The 21,744-nt window shown below is 45.1% G+C and overlaps 1 protein-coding gene across 1 annotated transcript; it reads right to left on the bottom strand.

Moving 5' to 3' along the window:
- Positions 1–2,953: 2,953 nt before the first annotated feature.
- On the bottom strand, positions 2,954–6,898 carry dbx1a (developing brain homeobox 1a). Its single transcript, XM_076025455.1, has 4 exons — positions 6,351–6,898; positions 6,119–6,220; positions 3,934–4,136; positions 2,954–3,766 (listed from the first exon to the last, which is right to left on the bottom strand). Exons 1-4 carry the CDS (start codon positions 6,766–6,768, stop codon positions 3,443–3,445), a joined length of 1,047 nt encoding a protein of 348 aa, XP_075881570.1. The 5' UTR covers positions 6,769–6,898; the 3' UTR covers positions 2,954–3,442.
- Positions 6,899–21,744: the final 14,846 nt, after the last annotated feature.

Genomic DNA, 21,744 nt, shown 5'->3' with positions numbered 1-21,744 from the left:
CTCATAAATTGCCTGCATGTTTTTTTTTTGTTTTGAAATATATATATAAACTCTATACAGGCTTTTCTGATCCCTCCCCCGCCACGTGAGCACAAAGATTCCGACTCTTGAGAGGCTGTTTGAGAATCTGTCCGTTTTATTACTCACAAGAAAAAAATAAAAATGAATGTCTATGCTTCTTTGATATGTAAATAGCTAATTACCTTGGCAGCAGTTTTTTGGATGACTTTTGTCTCTCTCTCCCCTTCTATAGCTGATTTGTAACAGTACTTGTAAAAGGAGTATTTTTTTGTGTGTACAGTCAGGAATTAAATCTATCGCTGTACTACTTAGTCTTAAGTTATTGTGATCCAATAAAATTAATAATTATTTATAAAGTGAATTTTCCCCTGTCTTTATTTCCAATAGACTGTACGATTGTATATTGTTTTACTTTTTAAAAATATTGCCGATTGGTACAAACCGACAAAAGAAACACCATTTTGTGACGTCAGAAGTGGTGAAAAGTAAAAGCAAACAAGCCAACGACACGATGGTCAATGACTTCCGCTGGTATCTCTACATTTGTGACGTAATGGTGCACTTTAAAACACTAACTGTCATGAGAGTCGACCATCGAACGTTGAGTCCAAGGTTGAAACTCTTGAGTTGCAGTCCGACCATTTAACACCATGAGGTATTTATCCTGGTAGGCTTGTAAGCTGTCTTGTCACTTTCCTCTGCTTTTAAATCCTAAAGGAGATTCAAACCTCCAACCTCTAGCACCTCAGTGGACCCTGACCACAACCCCACCCCCAACCCTGACCATAACCCAGGACCCAAACCGAACCATAACAATAAAAATAAAAATTCTTCTTCTTCTTCTTTTAAATTTTCCTTTTACAATCCTTGACCTCCTTTACCAGTCCCATCAGCAGAGCCAAGATGGACTTATATCCAATTAGCCCTTCCAGACTGTATTTTCAGTTGTGAGTCAATGTATCTGGGTTGCTCTGCCGAGTCAAACAGATTATTCTGCCATTGACTCTTGTTTGGTGGATTGGATGATTGAAATTTGAAGAAACAAAACATATTGGCAATTTAACAATGTCTTCATTGAACAAACAGGAGCCGCAGTAGTGTGTGGAAGAACCATACACAGCCACAGCAGCCTGGCATCTCCTCATGATGGTCACACACTGCCGTGGGACGGCATCCCATTCTTCAACCAGCATTTGTCACAAGTCAGCTACAGTGGTTGTGTCGGTCACTCTGGCAGGAACAGCACGCCCGAGCTGATCCCGCTAGTGTTCAATGGGTTGAGGTCAGGACTGCTGGCAGGTCATTCCATCCTCTCCACTCCCACATTTTGGAGGTAGCCTCTGATAAACCTCGCTCTGTTGGGAAGAGCGTTGTCATCTTGGAGGATGGAGTTTGGTCCCAGACTGTGGGGATATGGGATTACTTGCCACTGGTTGCAGAATCATATCTCTCTGCATTGAGATGACCTCCAGTGATGCCAAGCCTTGTTTTTCCAGTGAGGGAGATGCCACCCCACACCATCACATTGCCTCCACCAAAAGATGTTACTCTGTCGGTGCAGCAATCAGCGTTGCGTTCTCCATATCTTCTCCACACTTTGATCCTACCATCCAACTGCCGAAGGCAGAATCTGGACTCATCACTGAACATACCAAGCCACTTGTTCAGGTTCCAGTGCAGGTGTTGTCGACGCCAGCGCAATAGCCACAGCAGAATAAGCTGTTTGACTAGGCAGAGAAGATCTGTCACATTTTTCATGGGCGCAACCCAGATACTGAGCTCTGCTGCTCACCCCACAAATGCATGTTCCTCACAAGTGTGGTACCATTTAAAAGGGGAATAAACAGGCTTTCCAAAGATTTATTTCCAAGAAAAGAAGCATTGTTACAACAAAGAAATAATCTGCCAATTTATTTAATTTATATGTATGTATATATATATATATATATATATATATACATGTATATATATGGGACTGACTCTGCTGTGGGCACTTTCACCCACTAAACATTACTCATAACCCATCAAATTTGAGACACAGGTCCAGACTGGTGAAATATTTCATTCCTCGTGTCAAACATGAGGAATGATCGCACTTGGCTCGACAACGCCACCAACATAAACAAAAGCAGCCACCAGGATCCGTATGACTGCTTGCAGCTGTGCATAGATAAATCAGTCGTTTGACTCATTGGGGCCTCCAACTCATACAGTCACACCGCAGACAAACTTATTGAGGGGCTCCATGGTGACAGCAGCAGCAGCATCAACAGCAGGAGTCAAAAGGAGTCGGCAGGGGTTGACTGGCATTGGTGGCCCACAGCAGACTCAGTCCCTTCAACGCTGTAATTTGTGTTTTATTAGGTTTTTTTTTTATTGATTTGCGAAGACAGTTTGTTATTATATGTCTTTATTGCTTATTACTTCTAAATGTATTCTTCTAAATTTATACAGTATGCATGTATATATATATATATATATATATATAATATGTATATATATATATATAATATAATATGTTGATTTGCTTATTACCACTACCCAACATTTTAAATAATGCAGCAACGGGGATGACAGCCAGAGTAGTGTCTGAAAGTTGTTGTTTTTTTCATTTGGTTGATGGCTGATGAGTGCACTTTATATACAGTTATTAGCTAGATAGAACTCCCCATATAGTGAATTGGGAATGAATGGGTGATCTCTGTCGCTCTGTCTAAAACACATTGAATAAACATGGCCTAAATTTGATTGTAGCTTAGACAAAGAGTTAAAGCTAATCAAACATTAGCAACAAGATGCTATCCTTTCTTGGCATAACACTAAAAAAAACAAAAAAAAAAAACAGAACTAAACTTGGAGTTAAGTGTGGCTGAATTAAACAAAATAAAAGGTAAAATGTTTTGGTTGTTGTGTTCAGTGAACTAAACGTTGCAACTCTTTACAATTTTATTTGGTATTTGTACAAAAAAAACGTGTATAATAAACATATGTACAGCACAACATTGCAACATACTTTTTAATAAACAAATTCCATATAAATTATTAACGAAATAGCTACAATTTCTTTATTTTATTTCCATAAACAACTCTATTCAAGCTGGGGAGGGGGATGGGGGGGTAAAAGTAACTGGGTGTTTTTCTTCTTGGCATAGAATGTCCATACAAAATTGTACAAAATACTGTACAATGAATGAAGCTGTGCAAAAACAGCAAAACAACAACAGCAAAAAAATATGACTCAGAAACAGATTCTGTACAGTGCGCATGCGCTGATGAGGTTTTTTTTTTTTTAAGTGGTGGTCTGGTCTAAGGGCATCAGCTTCTTACTGGTCTTCAGTCTCAGTAGGTGGCGCTATAGCTGATATGATTATTATTGTTATCATCATGACTGACTGTTCTCATGGTTTTGTGGACCAATAAATTACGAGACGGTAATTTCTTCTTCGTCCGACTCTGAGAAGTCCGAGTGCTTGCTGGAGGCAGACGGTGAGGAGCCGCTGGAGGCCTCCGCCCTCCTCCTCCTCCTCCTTCTGAACTCCTCCGCCTCCATCACCTCCTCCATCTCCCCCTCCTCTTCCTCCTCCTCCTCTTCCTCGGCGGAGCTCTTCTTGCCCACGTCGCTCAGGTCCGGATGCGGGTTCGCCTTGGTGGGGAGCGTCTGCTCGCGGCAGCCGCCCGACGACAGCAGCTCGCGCTCCTTGGAGTTCCTCCACTTCATCCGCCGGTTCTGGAACCAGATCTTCACCTGGCGGGAGCGCGCGGAGGAAGGAAGGGTAGTGGTGAGTGACAAGAAGTGACGTCTCTTAAACGATCTAACGTTTAAAAAAAATAAAAATAAATCCCGTGTTGTATTTATTTTGTTTCATTCCTTTTTTTTCTTTCTTTCTTTCTTTTTTTTTTTTTTTTTTTTACCTGCGAGTCTTTGAGGCCCAGTTTGGAGGCCAACTTCTTCCTGTCTGGCTTGCTGATGTACTTCTGCTTCTGGAACATCTTCTCGAGGGCTTTCCGCTGCACGTCGGAGAACACCGCCCGCCTCAGCATCCCCCGGCGGGGCTTCCCTCTGGCGGCCAGCGGCCACGAGAAAGTGCCCGGAATGGGGACCACGGAGGAAGATGCTGGAAAAAGAAGAAGAGAAATAAACAACCTGTTAGTTTTTCTACCAAATTCACCCCCACGAAATAATTCAACTAAATAAATTGAACGATTTGTGACGTGTAAAATATCACTGATTATTTAAAACAAAACAAAACAAAACAAAACAAAACAAAACAAAAAAACCCCAAAACGATTAGAAAACTGAGTTTGTTGTGAATACAACAAGGCCAAGCGTTTCTTTTTTCCAGAGTATTGGAAGTTTACTGCCCCCCGCCCCCACCCCTTCACTCCCCCTCCCTCTTTTTTTGGACTGTGCAATACGTCTCCTGTTTGGAGTGAAATGGCACGAGGTGACTAATTAGCACATTGGCCGCTCCCCCGGGCGCATTGGTATGGTAAAGAGGCAGCGTATCCTTTAAGGAACCCGGCGAGGGCGGATAGAGGAGTTAATAAACCGTGAACGGTAATTGTGTAGTAATGAACTAACGCAGAAAGGACTCTGGACAGGCGGCGAAGGCCAATATATTATCGCCACAAAGGGAGATTTACACTTTCAAAAAGTGAACACAACCGCATACCAGAATACTGATGCCCCCGTTTGGAGGGAGGGGCGGGGCGGGGTGAGAGGGTGAGAGGGGATGGGGAGTGGGGGGGCATTTTTTTCTTCTTGTTCTTCTTCTCCATCTCCTCCTTCTTCTCCGTGCCTTCAAATCATTTTCATTAAATGAACACGAAAAGCTATTGAGGAGCGCTGGAGTTTGTTTTTTTGTTTGCTCGCCCATTGAGTCCGAGTGCGAGTGAAAAGACTCGCGGCTCCATTCTTGAGAGTGGCGGAGCAGCGACTTTTTCTGTATGGACTATTTTTCTTCTTCTTCTTCTTCTTCTTCTTCTTCTTCTTCTTCTTCTTCTCAAAGAGATGATTCTCTTGTTATCTCGACTGAAGGGCTGAAGGGGAACGTTTAGGGCGCAGAGGAGGGGGAGCGCGGCGGAGGTCACGTCGCGCGCGGAGCACGCACGCACGCACGCACGCAGGGGATCAACTTACCCTCTAGCTGAGCCCGGCGAAAGCGAACAACAGCGAAAGACCCATTTATTTTACTTTAGTTTTAAGTGTTTTTTTGTTTTTGTTTTGTTTTTTTTGTTTTTTTGTTTTTTTGCGTCCTTCCGCGTGCGCGCACGCCAACTCTCCAACGTGCACGGAGCCCACTGGACTTTGCCCCCCCACCGATCCCACCCCCAACCCTACGCCACCGGACCCTGGCAGTATCTCGCAGCTGCCCTGATGGGGCCGCGGGCCCGCAACAAGGACGCGCTATGTGGTCTTGTGAGAATATTGAAAAGTCTCAATGGCGCCTAATAGGGAAATTAGTGCATGACTGGTTCACGCCTCTGCACCCCCACTGCCCCCCACCCCCCCAATGCACCACCACCACCACCACCAGCATGGTAAAAGTCAGTCTCCGGGGTGCGTGGGTGGCTGGCTGGCTGGCCCGGTGGGAGCGGACCCAATTGGTCACGGTGCTGCGGGGCTTTGTTGGCCCTCGCCGCCGCTCGTTGGCCCCCCGGGCGCTGTGGGAAAACGCGGCGGGGCCGAGTGTTAAAAAAAAAAAAAAATACCAGAACGCCCCCCAATGGAAAAAAAAAAGCGGAGGAGGGAGGGGAAGTTGGGGTGGGGTGGAGGTGGTGGAGGGGACTCGAACTCGACACCACCTCCCCGCCTCAAATTTGGAGCGTGACGATTTGGGATAATTGGTTAATTAGGGAGTGGGCGTGTCCGTCGGGTGAGGGCGCCCTATTAATAAGACAGTGATTTCTTCTTTTCCCTGCGTAAAAGTCTCCTGACAGGGAGGGAGGGCGCGAGGGCGGGGGTCGGTACGTTTAAATAGAATTAAATGAGTGAGTGAATGAATGAACGAATTGGTGGGCTGCAGGGCAGGTGCGTAAAAAGAAAGAAAGAAAGAAAGAAAAACAACAGAAGCAAAAGCAAAAATGTTGCGTCTACCTGGTAAATAGGGCGTCCTGAAGATGGGGTGGAAGCTGCCGTCGAAGCAGGGGATGGGGAAGCTCTTGGAGTGCAGGCTGTGGATGGCGGGCGGGGAGGAGGCTGGAGGGGGTGGAACATCAACAACAAGGAATAAATAACAACAATCACAATAAGCATAATAAAAGAGAAAACTCGCCCGCAACCAGAAGACAGCAATGAACATTACAGCCAAGTCGTGCGTCAAACTCACCGCTCTTGGACGGCGCCGCCAGGATGGCGCTCACCCCAAACTTGAGGAACGTCGGGTCCTTGCTGCTCGTCACCGGCGACGCTTTGGGCGACCACGTCTCGCGGGTCACGGGGGCGCGCTCGGCGCCGCTGAAGGAGACGGTGGTGGTGGCGGTGGGCAGGGCGGCGCTGCAGCAACCGGCCGGCAGGACCGTCCTGCCGGGGAAGGACGCAGCCCCTGCTGCTGCTGCCGCCGCTGCTGCCGCTGCTGCCGCTGCCGGACGGCTGATCCGCAGCAGGTCCTCCACCAGGAAGCTGGGTGAGTGCGCCGGAAAGACGGAGGGCAGCGTGTGCGGGAAGGGCAGCGTCGCTGCTGCCGCCGCGGGCCGGTAGAGCTGCGGGTAGAGGGCCGGAGGCGCCAGCATGGTGGGGATCATCATGGTCCCGCCGAGGAGAAGCACCAGAGTGGGGCGAGAAGCTGCGGGATCCACCTGGGTGTCTGTCGGCTTGGCTTGGCTTGGCTCGGCTCAGGGCGCTGCTGCTGCTGCTACTACTGGTGGTGGTGGTGGTGGTGGTGGTGGGATGGGATGGGGGGGACTAACTGGCCTGCTCATTCCGGGGAGAGGAGCTTTATAGAGGCCTGACCCCCCCACCACCTCCACCACCCCACCCCGCCCTGCCCTGGCCCCTCCTCGGGCCTGCGATCAGTGCTGACAGCCTCAACAATGAGGGCCCTCAACAAAGTTCTCCACATGGGTCGCTTTCATGCCTCGCGCACCCCCCCCCCCCACCACCACCACCACCACCACCCCAACCTACCCTCCTCGCCCTCCCCAACTCCCGGTGATTGGCCCACGGCCGCAATTTATGATTGCATTAGACTTCATAAGCGAGCGACGCCACAATGTGCCCGCGCCACAAAAGAGATGCCCCCCCCCTCCCCACCCGCCACCCGTCATCAATTTTGCGCGTTGACCACTTTCCTTTCACTTTGTTTTGTTTGGCCGCCTAATTAAATAGCAATCTCGAGCAGATCCACTCGTTAAATAAATTAGGGGGCTCTTTTTTTTTTTTAATGAGGGCTCGATGAAAGATACATTATTCTGCGCAGCGTGAAAAAAATCCAGCCCTTAAGACGGTCAATTATTCTTTTATTCTGTTTGTTTAGAGCTGTGAATAAAAAACAAAAACAGAAACAAACATACAACATTTTTAGATACTCCAGCAATGCGTAAAAATTTTCATTCATGCTGAAAAACGAATAAAAGCATTTTTTATATTGCTATTTAATTGAATCTTTTTTTCTTTATCATTATTATTTTTGTGTGAAATCTACATCAGCCGCAGACGGCGCGCAGATGTAAATCCGTCTCTCTCTCTTTTTTTTTTTTTTAGCCTTTCATTGGATTGTCAACACTCCAATGTGGAACGTCGTCATGGAATTGTGCTCTAACGGGATTGCTGCTATCAAAACGCTTTAACAGATGTGTTAAATATCACTCCCCGCATTCAGCGGGCCGGGCGCGCGGCGGCGGCGGCGGCGGCGGCGGCTCAGCTCGGCTCGGCTCGGCTCAAGCTCAGGCCGGGCGGGCGCGCGCGCGCACGCATGATGCTTGCACGCGGAGAAGTGTGCGGCCCTGATCCTGTTAACCATGAACTAACTGTCACCCTCAGCTGCGGGAAGGGAGGCGCCCCTCCCCTCGGGCCTTTCTCTCTCTCTCTCTCCCCCCGCGCGAGAGAGAAAGAGAGAAAAAAAGGCCCCCGTGGAATTAAAAAGAGAGGAGGAGAAAAAAATAAAAAAGAGGAGAGCTTTATTTCAAAAGACGGTTTTGTTCTGCTATTTTAACCGCTTGAATAAAAGTGCATCTGTGATTTGATTTAAAGCGCATTCATATGAGCGGCCGCTGAGCGAGAGCCCCCATATAAAACTCGCATTAAAGCGACGTGGAGCCCTGATCGTCCGTGTTCTGTCAGCTTTGGTGGTTGGCCTCCGGAGAAAAAAAAAGAAAGAAAGAAAACTCCGTAAAAAGCGACGCAATCAGGCGAGAAGAGCGTGTGTGTGTGTGTGTGTGTGTGTGTGTGTGTGTGTGTGTGTGTGTGTGTGTGTGTGTGGAGGGGGGGGGGGGTCAGTCACAGTCACAGTGGAAATAAATACGACGACAAAGTGCGTTGACTTACAAGTATTTAAATAAAACAACAACAAAGAATCTAACAGGTCTTCTTTATTTGTTTGGCGATTTTGTTTTACGCACAATTTTATATATATTGAAAAAAAAAAGTTGTTTTAATATTCAGGTGGTAAACTGTTCATGGAAAAAAAGAAAGAAAGAAAAGGCTTCAGTGGGGAAATTTTTTTTTTCTTCATTTCATTTCATTTTTAGGTGCCAGTTCTTTAAAGGCTGAACTCTGTTGCTGTATAGTTACTGCAAAGTATGAAATCACAAGCTACCCCTCAAACTTCACAATCACAAACTTATTCAAAGTGTGTCTGTTTTCATATTCCTGAGTGGGGAAAAAATAGAATCTAAAACTTCTAAAACAACATCTCTTTTTGGAGAAGTGCGTGTAGACTCAAATAAAAGTCAAACTTTTGTGTTGTGTGCGGCCTCCACTTTTTTTTTTTTTTTTCCATCAATCGGCATCAGCCCAGCAGCTCATCGTGACCCAAACATCACAACATCAGCCCGATCGGATCATTACAAAAATCGGGGAACGCCCCCCGTGAAATGATCCCCCCTGTTTTTTGAAGTCCGCTTGACGTTGCGCGCATGCAGGACGCGCAACGAGGCGCAGGAGGAGCTCACTGTGCGTCGGCGGCGCAGCGATACACATCCAATGAGTAACAACAAGTCCTTCAAAGCTCCCCCTCCCCCCCACCCCCCTCCCACAACCTCACCCTCCTCTTTTTTTATGAGCCCATATTCCTTTAACTTGGCTGCCCCGAAATCCTCCTTTTGTGGCCGCTAAGCAGATGGTTAGCAGGAAGCTCAGGCTGCTCGGGCTGACCGAGACTAATTCGGGACGAGCTTTGCAAGCTTGACACGTCGCCGCCGCGGCCGCTGCCGCCGCTGCTGCTGCTTTACCAAGCCGAGAAAAAAAAAAAACAGAGGGGCGAACAAAACGCAGCTGCATGGCTGCGGCTGAATTAGAGCCATTAAAAGCACATCTCGGGAATATTACACCACCGCTACACACGCTCACACGCACACGCACACGCACACACCTCAGAGCCAGTCAGGCTGAGATGCTTTAAGGCTCGTAAAGAACTAAAGAGCCATGATAAAGTTTACATGGCATTATGGGATCATTTTGAGGAGCCCATCCATCAGCAGGGCAGCTTCACTGATTCATTTTCAGCACTGATGTCAGCATAATAATAATAATAATAATAATAATAATAATAATAATAATAATAATAATAATAATGTTTTTGTTGTTATTGTTTATCATCGTCATTCCTGTTATTATTATTATTATTATTATTATTATTATTATTATTATTGTGATCATCATTATCATTATTATTATTGTTAGTAGTATAGTAGTAGTGGCCATTAGCTATTACACAAATAAAGTGGCCACAGTTTTACATATTTACAATATATTTCTAATATACCAATAATAATAATAATAATAATAATAATAATAATAATAATAATAATAATAATAATAATAGTGCTGTTGCTGTTTATAATATGTTCACAATGTTTATTATTATTATTATTATTATTATTATTATTATTATTATCATTATTGTTTCCCCCTCCCCTTTCATATCAGTCCTAATCCTGCAGTCTGTTCCTTTAATATCCATAAACGCATCATTTAGATCCACATATAGGCTAATATCCCCTCCGGGACCTGCTGGTGAAGCCGCATATAGGAAAGAGCCTGGCGGGGAGGATTACTGGCCTCCATCCATCCATCCATCCATCCAGCGCTGATGATATGAAGCAGCTAATTAACGAGTTCCTCCGCTCTCTCTCCCCCTGTGTGTGTGTGTGCGTGCGTGAACCGCTGCTCTCCTGCTGCTGCTGTTGCTCACTTTACCAGCCAGATGAACTTTAACCATTGTCTCGGGCGCTCCCCCCTCCTCTGCCCGCCTCGTTAAGTGAAAGGAGGTTTGGAGTGAGGGGGGGGGGGGGTTGCTGAGTAAATATGTTACCCATGCATGAGAGCCCCTGTATGGGCCGTCCCATTGTGGCGCGGCTCCGACAGGTGGTTAACTGTTTATTATTCCCTCATTATTTATCGGTGACGTGGCTGCACCGGGGGCGAGATGAAGGAGCGGGGTGGGGGGAGGGGGGTCCTTTCACTTCACCGGGGCTGAACAGATTGTGCTGACTGGTCGCCGACTGGTTGATGACACTGGCCACCAGTCCATCCATCTCTGCTCCACACCTCCTCCTCCTCCTCCTCCTCCACATCGTCTTCTTCTTCTTCTTCGAAACATTGGTTAACACATCCATCTGGACGGATTGGCTAAATTGAGTTGGAGTAAAATGCTAAACAAAGAAACAAAAAGAAAAAGACGGAGAAACGGGTGCAGCGTCGATAACAGTGGAAACGTTCCTATTATTGTTGTTCTGAACCCTTAAAACCCAAAACTGCTGCTCAAACTTTTGTGTCTAATAGCAATTATATAATATTTTTTGGCCAATAATACGATTTTTTAGGATGATTCTCATCCTTTTTCTACTTATATTCATTATTATTAATATTTTAGTTGTTGTTGATACCATCATCATCATTTTTTATTCGTATCAGTAGTGACATCATCTATCATACACCTTTAAAGTGGCCACAATTACAGCTACACCATTATAATAATAATAATTATAACAATAATAATAATAATAATAATAATAATAATAATAATAATGATAATCATCATCATTATCATCATCATCATCATCATCGTCATCCTCGTCTTGATCATCATCATCATCATCATCGTCATCGTCACCACTACCATAATCATCATTATCATCATTGTCACCACCATCATCATCATATAGTAAGAATAATTGTATTGACAAAATCTTATAATGTGCTGTGTGAAGAGAGGAGGTGACCTGCTGAAGCCAGGTGCACCCTGGGTGATGTAGTGAGGAGGAGCCTGTCGGTGCCTTCAGGACAAGCTGAATCAAACTCTCTCTCGGTCTCTCTGGAGGTTGGGACCCAGTTCATCCACTCTGATCATCTCTGCCCACCCCCGGCGGCTCGCACCACTCGGGGTGTTTTGGCCGCGGCTTCACCTCCGGGGCTGCCGCCGTGCAGCAGCAGCAGCAGCAGCAGCAGTGGATCCAGAGGAGTGCTGACAAGCATTAAATTGATATTAACTTTGTATTAAACATGGACGCCTCCCTCTTCGCCCCCCCACCTCCCCTCCTGACAAAGCGCTCAGGATGAACTCTGGCTGCACCTGGTCCCCCCCCACCCCCTACCCGGCCATTGCCTCCCCCATGGCACCCCCCTTCCTCCCTCACCCTCACCCTCCCTCACCCACAGCCACTGGAGTTTCAACTTCTTCAGTTTCTCTGCAGGCTTCTGATCCTCCAGCCTGGATTCTCCCATCATGATTCATCAAATCAAATCAAATCAAATCAAATCAATACTTTATTGTCACTGTCAACAATGTCACCAAAATTGACAGCGAAAATCAGTTTTAGGCAGCAGCCCCACATGACAGCAAGAATGGACAAAAGCATAGATCAAAACAATATCACAAATAAAAACAAGTAATAATAAATATGATTGGGTCTGCGTTGCTGTAAACAATTAATGTTAAAGTTAAAGTTAATGCATACTTTCTGGCGCTATGAACTTGGGAGAAAAATGAAGTTCATGGCACAAATGGAAATCAAATGGAACCAAATTAAAATCAAAAAAACTTTTTTTTCCCCCCAAAACTGAAACTTAACAACGAGCTCACCCCAAAAAAGTTTGAGCTCCGGGGTCCCCTCCCTTAGTCACCCACTCCCTTTTACCCCCCCCCCCCCCTGCACCCCCCCATGCCGCCGCTGTTCATTTATTAGCGGTTGTCAGCGTGGATGTCGAGTGCTCTCCTAATCCTCTTAAAGCCGCATGTTGGTACAGTTTGCATATCATTTTCTAATCTGGGAGAAATAAGGCCACGGTGCCCCCAACACCCCCACCCCATTCATGGGGATCCCCCTTGCACCCCCCCCCTCCCCTCCTGCAGCCTCTGTCAGGGCTGCCGCCGCAGCCAAAGGCATTAGCATAATCTGACAAGCGATACTATTGTGCTTGACCTTGTATGCAAAGTTAATTGCTCATTAATACCAGACAGAAAAGAAGGAGGAGGAGGAGGGGAGAGGGGTGGTGGTGGTGGTGGTGGTGGTGGTGGTGGGGTGGGGGGGGGCAGAGGAAGCACGCTGGTGCAGGCAGGTGTGACATCCAGCATCCTGCCTCTGACCCCCCCCCCCCCCATTCAAAATAACCTACCTGCACGCTGCATTAAATTTGAGTTAAATATTTAAATCTGCGCTCACAAAAAAAGATCTTTGTGCGTGTTAAGCTACCCACTTTCAACAATAACGCGGCGTGCACACGCACACACATACACTCACGCACACACACACACCCCCCAAAAGCACATACGATTGGTCACAGCGGCTCAGTGTGAATCAATTGCAAACGTATCTCTGTGCCACTATTAATCTGCTCTCTTCTACATCAGTTTCACGGACCCCCACCCGCCCCCCCCCACCCACCCTGAACAACAACCCCACCAGCACCACACACACACATACACACACACTCCGAGCACCTGGCAGTCTTTCTGGGTGCAGCTTGGTGAAAACAGGCTGCCCTGCCTGAGGAGCCCCAAGCGTCGCAGAGACGAGGGTCACTCCTCTGGTTGTCAACACTGGTTTAGCTGAGAGGGTCCACTGACTCCTCCTCCTCCTCCCCTTCCTCCTCCTTCTCCTCCTCCTCCTCGTCCTCCTCCTACAGGTCCGGGTTGAACCCTGCAGGCCCACCAAGTGTCTGGCAGACATAAAACAGATGCAAAGATGTGCTGATGTGACAGTTGCTAAAATGAATAAATAAATGAATGAATGAATAAATTAATAAATAAATAATTGATTGGATGGGTCACAGCTTGTAGCAACTCATCGTATACAGGTATACGGAGAGTGGTGGTATACGCATGTTTTCTGACAATATGGACGTGTTGCATCTCTTTCCAAACAAACATGTGGGAGGTTCCACCATAGCGTTCCGTTTTTAGCTGGAGGCTGCAAACAGGGGGCTAAATGTGCATGTTTTCCCATGCAAGAAGTGTTTGGTCAGTCAGGTGTCAGAGTGGCCCCCAAAAGGAGCTATGAATGTGGAGGCTTTCAAAGGTTTCTGCAGGGAAGCTGCAAACAGAAGGCTAAGCTAATGCTGCTTCCTGGAGATGCATGGGGTTCTTTTTTGTTTTGTTTTTTTGGGATATTTGTGTCAGGCCACCTATTCTGCAAAAGAAGTTTTGAAAATGTAGACACAAAATCAATCAATCAATCAATCATTCATGTTACACATTGAAGTCTATATATTTGGGTTTGGGTTGACATAGGTGGGAAGTAATGAAGTACAAACTGTACTTACGTTAGTATCTGGTATATGTACTTTACATACGTTGCAAAATTTAATTGACAAAGTACATAAATTCTATTTTATTCTGTTTACTTGAGTATTTCTTTTTCGGACAACTTTTTATTTTTACTCCCTACATTTGCACACAAAAGCTTCCATCCCGTTGTTTTTTAAATGTAAATTTCCCATCCACCGAGCTAAGCAAGGCGGCCTTATCGTCGTCCATCACGTTTGTTGTTGGCACAGGCCAAATAGCACTGCGCCTCCTGCTCTTCAGTCACGCCGTTGGTATAATCCACATGCCAGAATGCGTATTATGGCATTTTAACGCAAACATTTATTTATATACTCTTACATATATATATATGTACACATATTGATGTATACATGTATGTATCTTGGCTAATGCTAAGCTAGTGCTAAACGAATGCTGATATGAGTACAATGATGCATGTTTGATTAGTTTATTGTACACATTTTAAGTACTTGTGGATATTTGTATCCCTGTGGTTGGTGATTTGTTTGTTTAATTTTTGTGGGTTCGTAATTTCCAGTTGTCATGATTTGGGACTTATTCAATTACAAACTCCTGGGACTATTGTGCTGTCTTTTTCACATTTAAACTGGAGGCACAATATAGATGTACAGACATATATATTTGAGTATACATAAATACATGCATACATATATATGTGTATATATATACATACATATATGTATATATATATACATATATGTATAGGGTGGGAGTTTTGTAGGGTGTAGGGAGGTGCAGGGAGCCCTGAGGGGGCTGGGCTGCCTGTTGGCCCTGCAGCAGTGACGGCCCTGGTGGCCATATAATGGGATTGGCAGCGGGTGAAAGTGAGTCCAGGGTGCTTATGTCAGTTTGAGTCTCGTCAAGCTGAATAATACGCATGACCGGGGACGCTTGTCACTGAAGGGGTGGGGGGGGGTGGAGGGTGGGGGGGGGGCTTAGCTCTCAGGCTACTTGTGGTTGAGCATTTCTAAAAGAGAGAAAGAAAAAAAGCCTCATTGGATTCATATATAATTCTCACTCAAGCGTCTTTTTGGATGCATTTGCATAACAGGAGGAAGCCAGTGATCTTCTCAGCTGCTGCTGCTGCCGCTGCCGCTGCCGCTGCACAAGTGTGTCTGCATGCATGCATGCGCCTCTCGGAGTGTGTGCGTATGTGTGTGTGTGTGTGAGTTTGAAAGGGCCCTGAGTTGAGCTCTACATAAACAAGGCTGGATACTTTTTTTTTTAGCACTTAGCCCTTTTTTGAAGATCAACAACCGAACGACAGAACATGTAGCGTTTTTTCTTCTTTTCCTTTCTTTTCTTTTCCTTTCTGTCTGCTTTCTTCACATTGAGGAAGAGGAGGGGGAAGAAGGAAAAAAGGGGGAGCTGAACGTAAAAGCTCAGCATTTACGTTGTTCAACACGAATCAACATGACAAAGGAATTTGGCTTCAGAATTCAATTCTTGAAACTTTTCTTTTTCCAGGATTTACACTAGAACCAAACCTGAGCTTTTGTGTGAATCTGTCTCCCAACATGGTACAGTAATGGTGAATATAAACCAAACTGGATACTTCCTGGTTCTAATATGGAAATGATCAGTAGTTAATGTTAAAAAAAAAAAAGAAGAGTTCATCCCGATTTTTCAAAGTCCCATTCAGCGAAGGAACAAACCAACAGAAAACAAGGGGTCTGATTGAAAGCAGCCCAAGTTTATATTTCTTGATTTATTAAAGTTGCTGTCATGGTTTAGATCAGATGATTATATATTGTTGTTCAAGGTCAGAGCTCAATTTATATTTACCGTTTCTGTTGAGTGAATGACTTACATAATTAATGCGTTTTGCTGTCATAGAGGCCAACCTGCTATTCATATTCACTGTGAACAATGAATCTGACTATTTTGTCTGTACGCAAGGGCAAAGTTTTTCAACCTTTTTTGAGCCACGTCCCCTTTTTTACATTGAAAAAAAAATCCCATGGCCACCACCAAGCAAAAATATTAGAAACTTACACACATTTCAAAAAGAAAGACAGAAAGAAAGAATAAAGAATAAAGAAAAGAAGAAAACTTAATATCATGTAAGAAAAAAAGAAAGATCTTTATTATTGTTGCTGTTGTTATTATTATTTTTATTGTGAACTTTGTTTATACCGAACAAATGGGGGCCAAAAGTGTAATAAAAAGAAAGTCAAACTACTTCAATAGAAACTGAAATGATCACAGGGATCACTGTGATCTCACCGTCGGTGGAGTCACGAGCCAATCGGATCACTCCCCACATCCACCCGGATCTCTGCCGCCGTCGGGTCCACTCAGCTTTGTGCTGCGGCTGCGTGAGCCACGATGAGCCAGCGGCAGCAGCGCTGGACGTCTTTGCTCTCGCCCACACGGCAGTAATTCACTCCGACTGACTGACTGACTTTTTTTGCATTAACCACCAAGCCCCCACCACCCCTCCCGTTGCCCCCCTCTCCCCCCGCCCAACCCCCCCGCCCCCAGCACCCGTCCGGAACCCCATTTTCCCGAAGCAGCCGCTGCATCTCAAAGTCACATGCTGCCTTTCAGAGCCAGTGGCCTGTGCAGCTCAGCCGGTAATTGATCCCATCATTGTGCTGCTGGAGAGGGGTTGGGGGGGTTTGGGGTGGAGGGGGCTTCAACAGGCTCTAGGTGAGGTCAGGTGACCTCACGCATCATGTCCGAGCTCCGCGCCGGCTTCCAGCTTAGCGGCACTTTATGGAGATCAGACTTGGAAGCAACTTTCATGTGTTTTTTGGTGACAAAGAGGGACGAGCAGGATGTGGGGTTAACAGGATCGTTTTAGGGATAGAATTGAAATTTCACCCCTTCAGCCAACGTGCAGCCACTTTGTCGCTACATTTAGCCAGTGTTCAGCATCCTCTGGGCTCCTTTTTATTTTTATTTTTCCAGAAAAGCGACAAACAGCTACAAATCTAGCGACTTCTTCTGCTTCTCTTGGAGAATTTGTGAAACCACGTATTGTTCCTCTGACCTGCTCACAGCAGATATTGTATTAGTTTATTTCCTTGTAGAAATTACAAGACCAAAATATTATTTTTTTTCAGTGTGGGCGACTCTAGGAGGCTACGTCAATAAAAAGCACAAATACACTGGGAAAAGGTGAAATTTTCCCTTTAAGCAAGTCTAATAATGATAGTACAGCAAGTAGGTATAGAAGATGAATGAATAAATGAATGTTATATGTCTGTTTGTTTTTTTCTTCTTTTTTTTATATATTATATATTTTGGACTGTCTGATGAGAAACAGTCATAAGCCTCTGAATTCTTTTTTGACAAAGTCTTTTTCCAATGTGTATAAACACTTGTATGTGAAAGGCATTCCTCTATTTTTATTTCTTTTCATACTTGTATGGAAAATTCAAATTCACTTCAATTCAAAATCAACCTCAGATCATCTGGAGGTGGACTGGAGTCCTGCTGCTGCTCTGGTGCTGGTACAAAAGAGGAGAAGGGTCGGAGGGGGGGGGGTCACCTATTGCAGAGTGACCCCTGCTCTTGGAGAGGTCAAATGATAAGACACTAAAGGTCAAGGAGGGCACACAAAGGCCCGGGAGAGAGAGTCCACTCTAAAGACAAGCAGTCTATAGCGAGGCTGGAATTCAGATGAAAACCTTCACTTCACTTCCGACAGAAATGTTTGGGCCGAGTCGTCGACCTCAGCGGAGGTCAAGGACGGTCAGGCAAGAAACGCTCCTGAAACAAGTTGCACCTTGTGGGATCTTATGTCCATCCCGCCATACACAGAGACACGAGGAGAGTTCCTGCAGCCTGAGGTGGGAAGTGACAAAGTACAAATACGTTGTTACTTTGCATCTGTAGATTTTTCAGGTATTTGTACAAAGTGGCGTCTTTCTTTTTCAAACAACTTCTTACTTTGACTCCCTATATTTGTACACAAATATCTGTACGTTCCTTTTCTTACATTGGAGCAACATGCTGGTTATTTTTGTGGTTTAAAGGTGTTGCTTGAAGTGAAGCTATTGGTACTCTGTTGTTGTGCAGGTGAATATTAAAGTGGATGATATTTTAGGCGGAGATTATTTTAGAGGACCTGCCCAGAGCGATTACTGATTACAGTTTGGTTGGGCTATAGTTAAAAAAAGAAAAAAAAAAACTACAGTATTTGGAGTTGCTTTACAAAACTTTTTCATTTTTACAATATTATCAACAAGTGTATTGTTTTATTAATGGTATTTTTACATTTTGTACATTTCAGAACCTGCAATTTCTCCTTTACATGAGTAAAGGAGCATCAGTCCTATTTTATTTTTACCAGTGTTTTTTTTACACATGCATCCAGAATTCTGCTTCAGTACAGGCTGTGAATACTTTTGCCGCCTGCTTCTCCTCCGTCCTTGTACATTTGTAAAACTGTCTAGCGGTTTGCGCTCTTTCCCTTCTTCTCCCTGCAGGCATTTGAAGCATCGGGGTGATGGAGAGAGATGACTTATCGACGATGGGAAAGGTCAATCTTAAGGTCACACAGGTGGTCGATCAGGTCCTTCAAGGTTATTAGGATGTGTTTCAAAGTAGCATACGTCCACGTTCACCCCAATGTGTTACGACTACTAATCTATATGACGAGATCATTTAACATAAATGGAATTAATATGAAAGAATTCTTGTTGTGCGTCTGTTTGTTTCTTTTGTTTCCGCTTTTTCCCCAACATATGTTTTTTTTCTTGAAATGTGAGATTTAAGTCAATAAGATTATCTATCTATCTATCTATCTATCTATCTATCTATCTATCCATCTTTATTTCTATCTATCTATCTATCTATCTATCTATCTATCTATCTATCTATCTATCTATCTATCTTTCAATCTATCTATCTATCTATCTATCTATCTACTTATACATATTTACATATATATATATGTAAAACATTAATCTATATTGTATATGTTCTTAAGGTACCATCGGTTGTTTGTTTGTCTGCTCTGCGTTCTATTTATCTCAAATAAAAAACAGTGTTGACTTCACCTCCGTCCACACATGTGAGGGGTGCAAAAGAAAGAGCCAGACTGTCAACAAACAGAGGGCTAAATTTGCTTGTTCTCCAGGGAGCTCTATATTTACATTTCCTTTGTAATAATTATAGCGATTCAAGAGCAAAAAAAAGAAAAAAAAGATGTGAAACGTTGATCCTTAAATGAAATCTGCTGCGGCCCCCGAATGTCACATGAAAGATGTTAAATTGGACGGACGGATTGGGTGGAGGGGGAAAAAAGAGGAGGAGGCTTAGCGGAGGAAAAAAAAATTGAAAAAGAAAAAGCAGCTGCTCCTGCAGCATAATGAAAGATTTTTGCCATTAATGACACATATGTTCCAATTTTGCGCCATTCACTGAAAGGGCCACAATATTTGAGGGATTATGAAGATGATACACTCACAAAGAAACACACACACAGACTCACACTCTCACGGAAAAAAGAAAAAAAACCTCTTTTTACGCCTCTTTCATATGAAAATTACATTTTACTCCATTTTACCCTCCCACCGAGAAAAAAAAAATATTCCCAACAATTAGATGTTGTTGTTTTTTGGGTGGGGGGAGTGGGGAGGTGGCGGTGGTGGTGGGGGGGTGCGGCTTTAAAAACTAATTAATTTAAGCACTATCAATTCATCCCCTTATTGCAACATGTGACAAAGAGCAGCAGAAAAAGAGGGAGACAGTTGGCAGTGGAGGAGGAGGAGGCCTCTATTCAGCATACACACACACACACACACACACACACACACACACACACACTCACACACACACACACACACTCGGCGAAGGTCCTTCACACTCGCACAAGGAGACGACAAAGAGCACCAGTTAATTAGCGAGAAGTAGCATCTCGAGGAGGAGAGCCGAGAAAAACCTCCATTCAGTGGCGGCGCTCACCTCTGGCTCATGAGAGGAGGAGAGTGGGGAAGGGTGTGTGTGTGTGTGTGCTTCATTTAATTTGGACAGTCACTCCTTTAATTTGCTGGGTCATTGTATCTAACGGGGGTGTGGGTTGGGGGCTCTATTCTATTGAGGCCTGCTCAGAAAGAAAAAAAAAAACACAAGCAAAGGCCTGGAAGTTGCAAGTCAACGATGCCGCCGCCGCCGCCGCCGCCACTGGCTGGCTGAGACGTGGCGGCGGCGGCAAAGGAGAGAAAAGAGAATAAAGACGAGTGGAGGAGGATTCTGTTGTGACTGGAGGAGGATGAAGTTTTAATTAAAGCACTTGTGAGGTTTCTAAGCCGGGCTAATTTAGCCAATAGCTTCTCACAAGTGTTTGTGTGAGTGTGTATGTGTGTGTTGGACGATTATATCATTGTGGCCGGGAGTGGGGGAGTGGCGGAGGGGGGGCTGAGCCCTATTGTAGAAGAAGATTCTCAAGAGGCTGAATGTGTCATTAAAAAGGAAAATAGGAGTTGAGAAAAAAAAAAAAAGTAAATGCCTCAGATGGCTGCTTCTTCTTCACCATCATCATCTTCTTCTTCACCATTATCTTCATCATCACCATCATCACTGTTCATCTTCTTCTTCTTCTTCTTCTTCTTCTTCACCATTATCTTCATCATCACCATCAACACCATCATCGTGATCTTCTTGTCCTGACGACACAGAGCAGATGTAAATGAAATGTTTTTTTTCCAAATTGAGAAAAAAAACGAGTCATCATTTTTTTCAACATTGTTTTTATTTTGAAAAACAAATACACGAACGACACACAGATTAGCTGGTTGCTGATGAGGGAATAAACATATGGCGTGCAGAAGCCAGGAAGAGGCAGAAGCCAGGAAGAGGTAGAAGACAGGAAGAGGTGGAAACCAGGAAGAGGTGGAAACCAGGAAGAGGTAGAAGACAGGAAGAGGCAAAAGGGCAACAAGCTTGCGACTAAATGTTTTCAATGTTTCAACGTTTGAACGTGGCGCCTGATCACAGGAGGAGAGAACCCGCCAGGTCCCTCAGGTCCCCCAGGTCCAGGGGCTGAGCCTGGGCTTCCCCCCGGTGGGACCTGATACTGGAATATGCAAAGCCCCAACATCTCGACTGTTGAGGCTGAATTTGAATGACCCCCCCCCCCCCAACCCCCCATGAAAACAGGCTGGAGGGTTGGAGCTCAGCGACGGAGGAACATGTGGTCTGACAAAGAAAAGGGCTGAGAGATGTAAATGGAAATGATGGCTGGTGACTGGGGTGGGGGGGTAGGAATGTAAAGGACTGTTTGTGTGTAGGGCCACTGCTGGGAAGAGGGGAAGAAGCAAATTAGGGAAGTAAATGACAAAAAAATATATAATGGGGTAAATGTATAAACGTGTCTTGAGAGTGGTCCTGGCACACAGCACAGCACAACACAACACCACACAACAGTGGAGCTGCAGGAGGCTAAGACGAGGAAGCAGAGAGGTAGAGCGAGAGAGAGAGAGAGGTAGAGTGAGAGAGAGAGAGACACAGTTTCAACAAATAGTGATAAATCACTGTTTTTTCATTCTTCCATTCAAAATATGGTGGATGAGAAGGAGGTGTTGCTGAAGGTGATGGTTGGGGAGATGGTGGTGGTGGTGATGGTTGGGAAGGTGGATGTGGTGATGATGGTGGAGATGGAGGTGGTAGAGTTGGAGGAGGTGGTGGTTAGGAAGGTGAACGTGGTGTTTAGGGAGGTGGATGTGATGGAGGTGGTGGTTAGGAAGGTGAACGTGGTGTTTAGGGAGGTGGATGTGATGGAGGTGGTGGTGGTGATGGCAGTGGTGAAGGTGGTGATGGTGGAAGT

This window comes from Nelusetta ayraudi, unplaced genomic scaffold (assembly GCF_046127955.1).
Source record: "Nelusetta ayraudi isolate G7.1 ecotype Tasmania unplaced genomic scaffold, CSIRO-AGI_Nayr_v1 ptg000002l, whole genome shotgun sequence".
Classification (NCBI taxonomy): Eukaryota; Metazoa; Chordata; class Actinopteri; order Tetraodontiformes; family Monacanthidae; genus Nelusetta; species Nelusetta ayraudi.
This window is presented reverse-complemented; position numbering and strand designations above follow the sequence as displayed.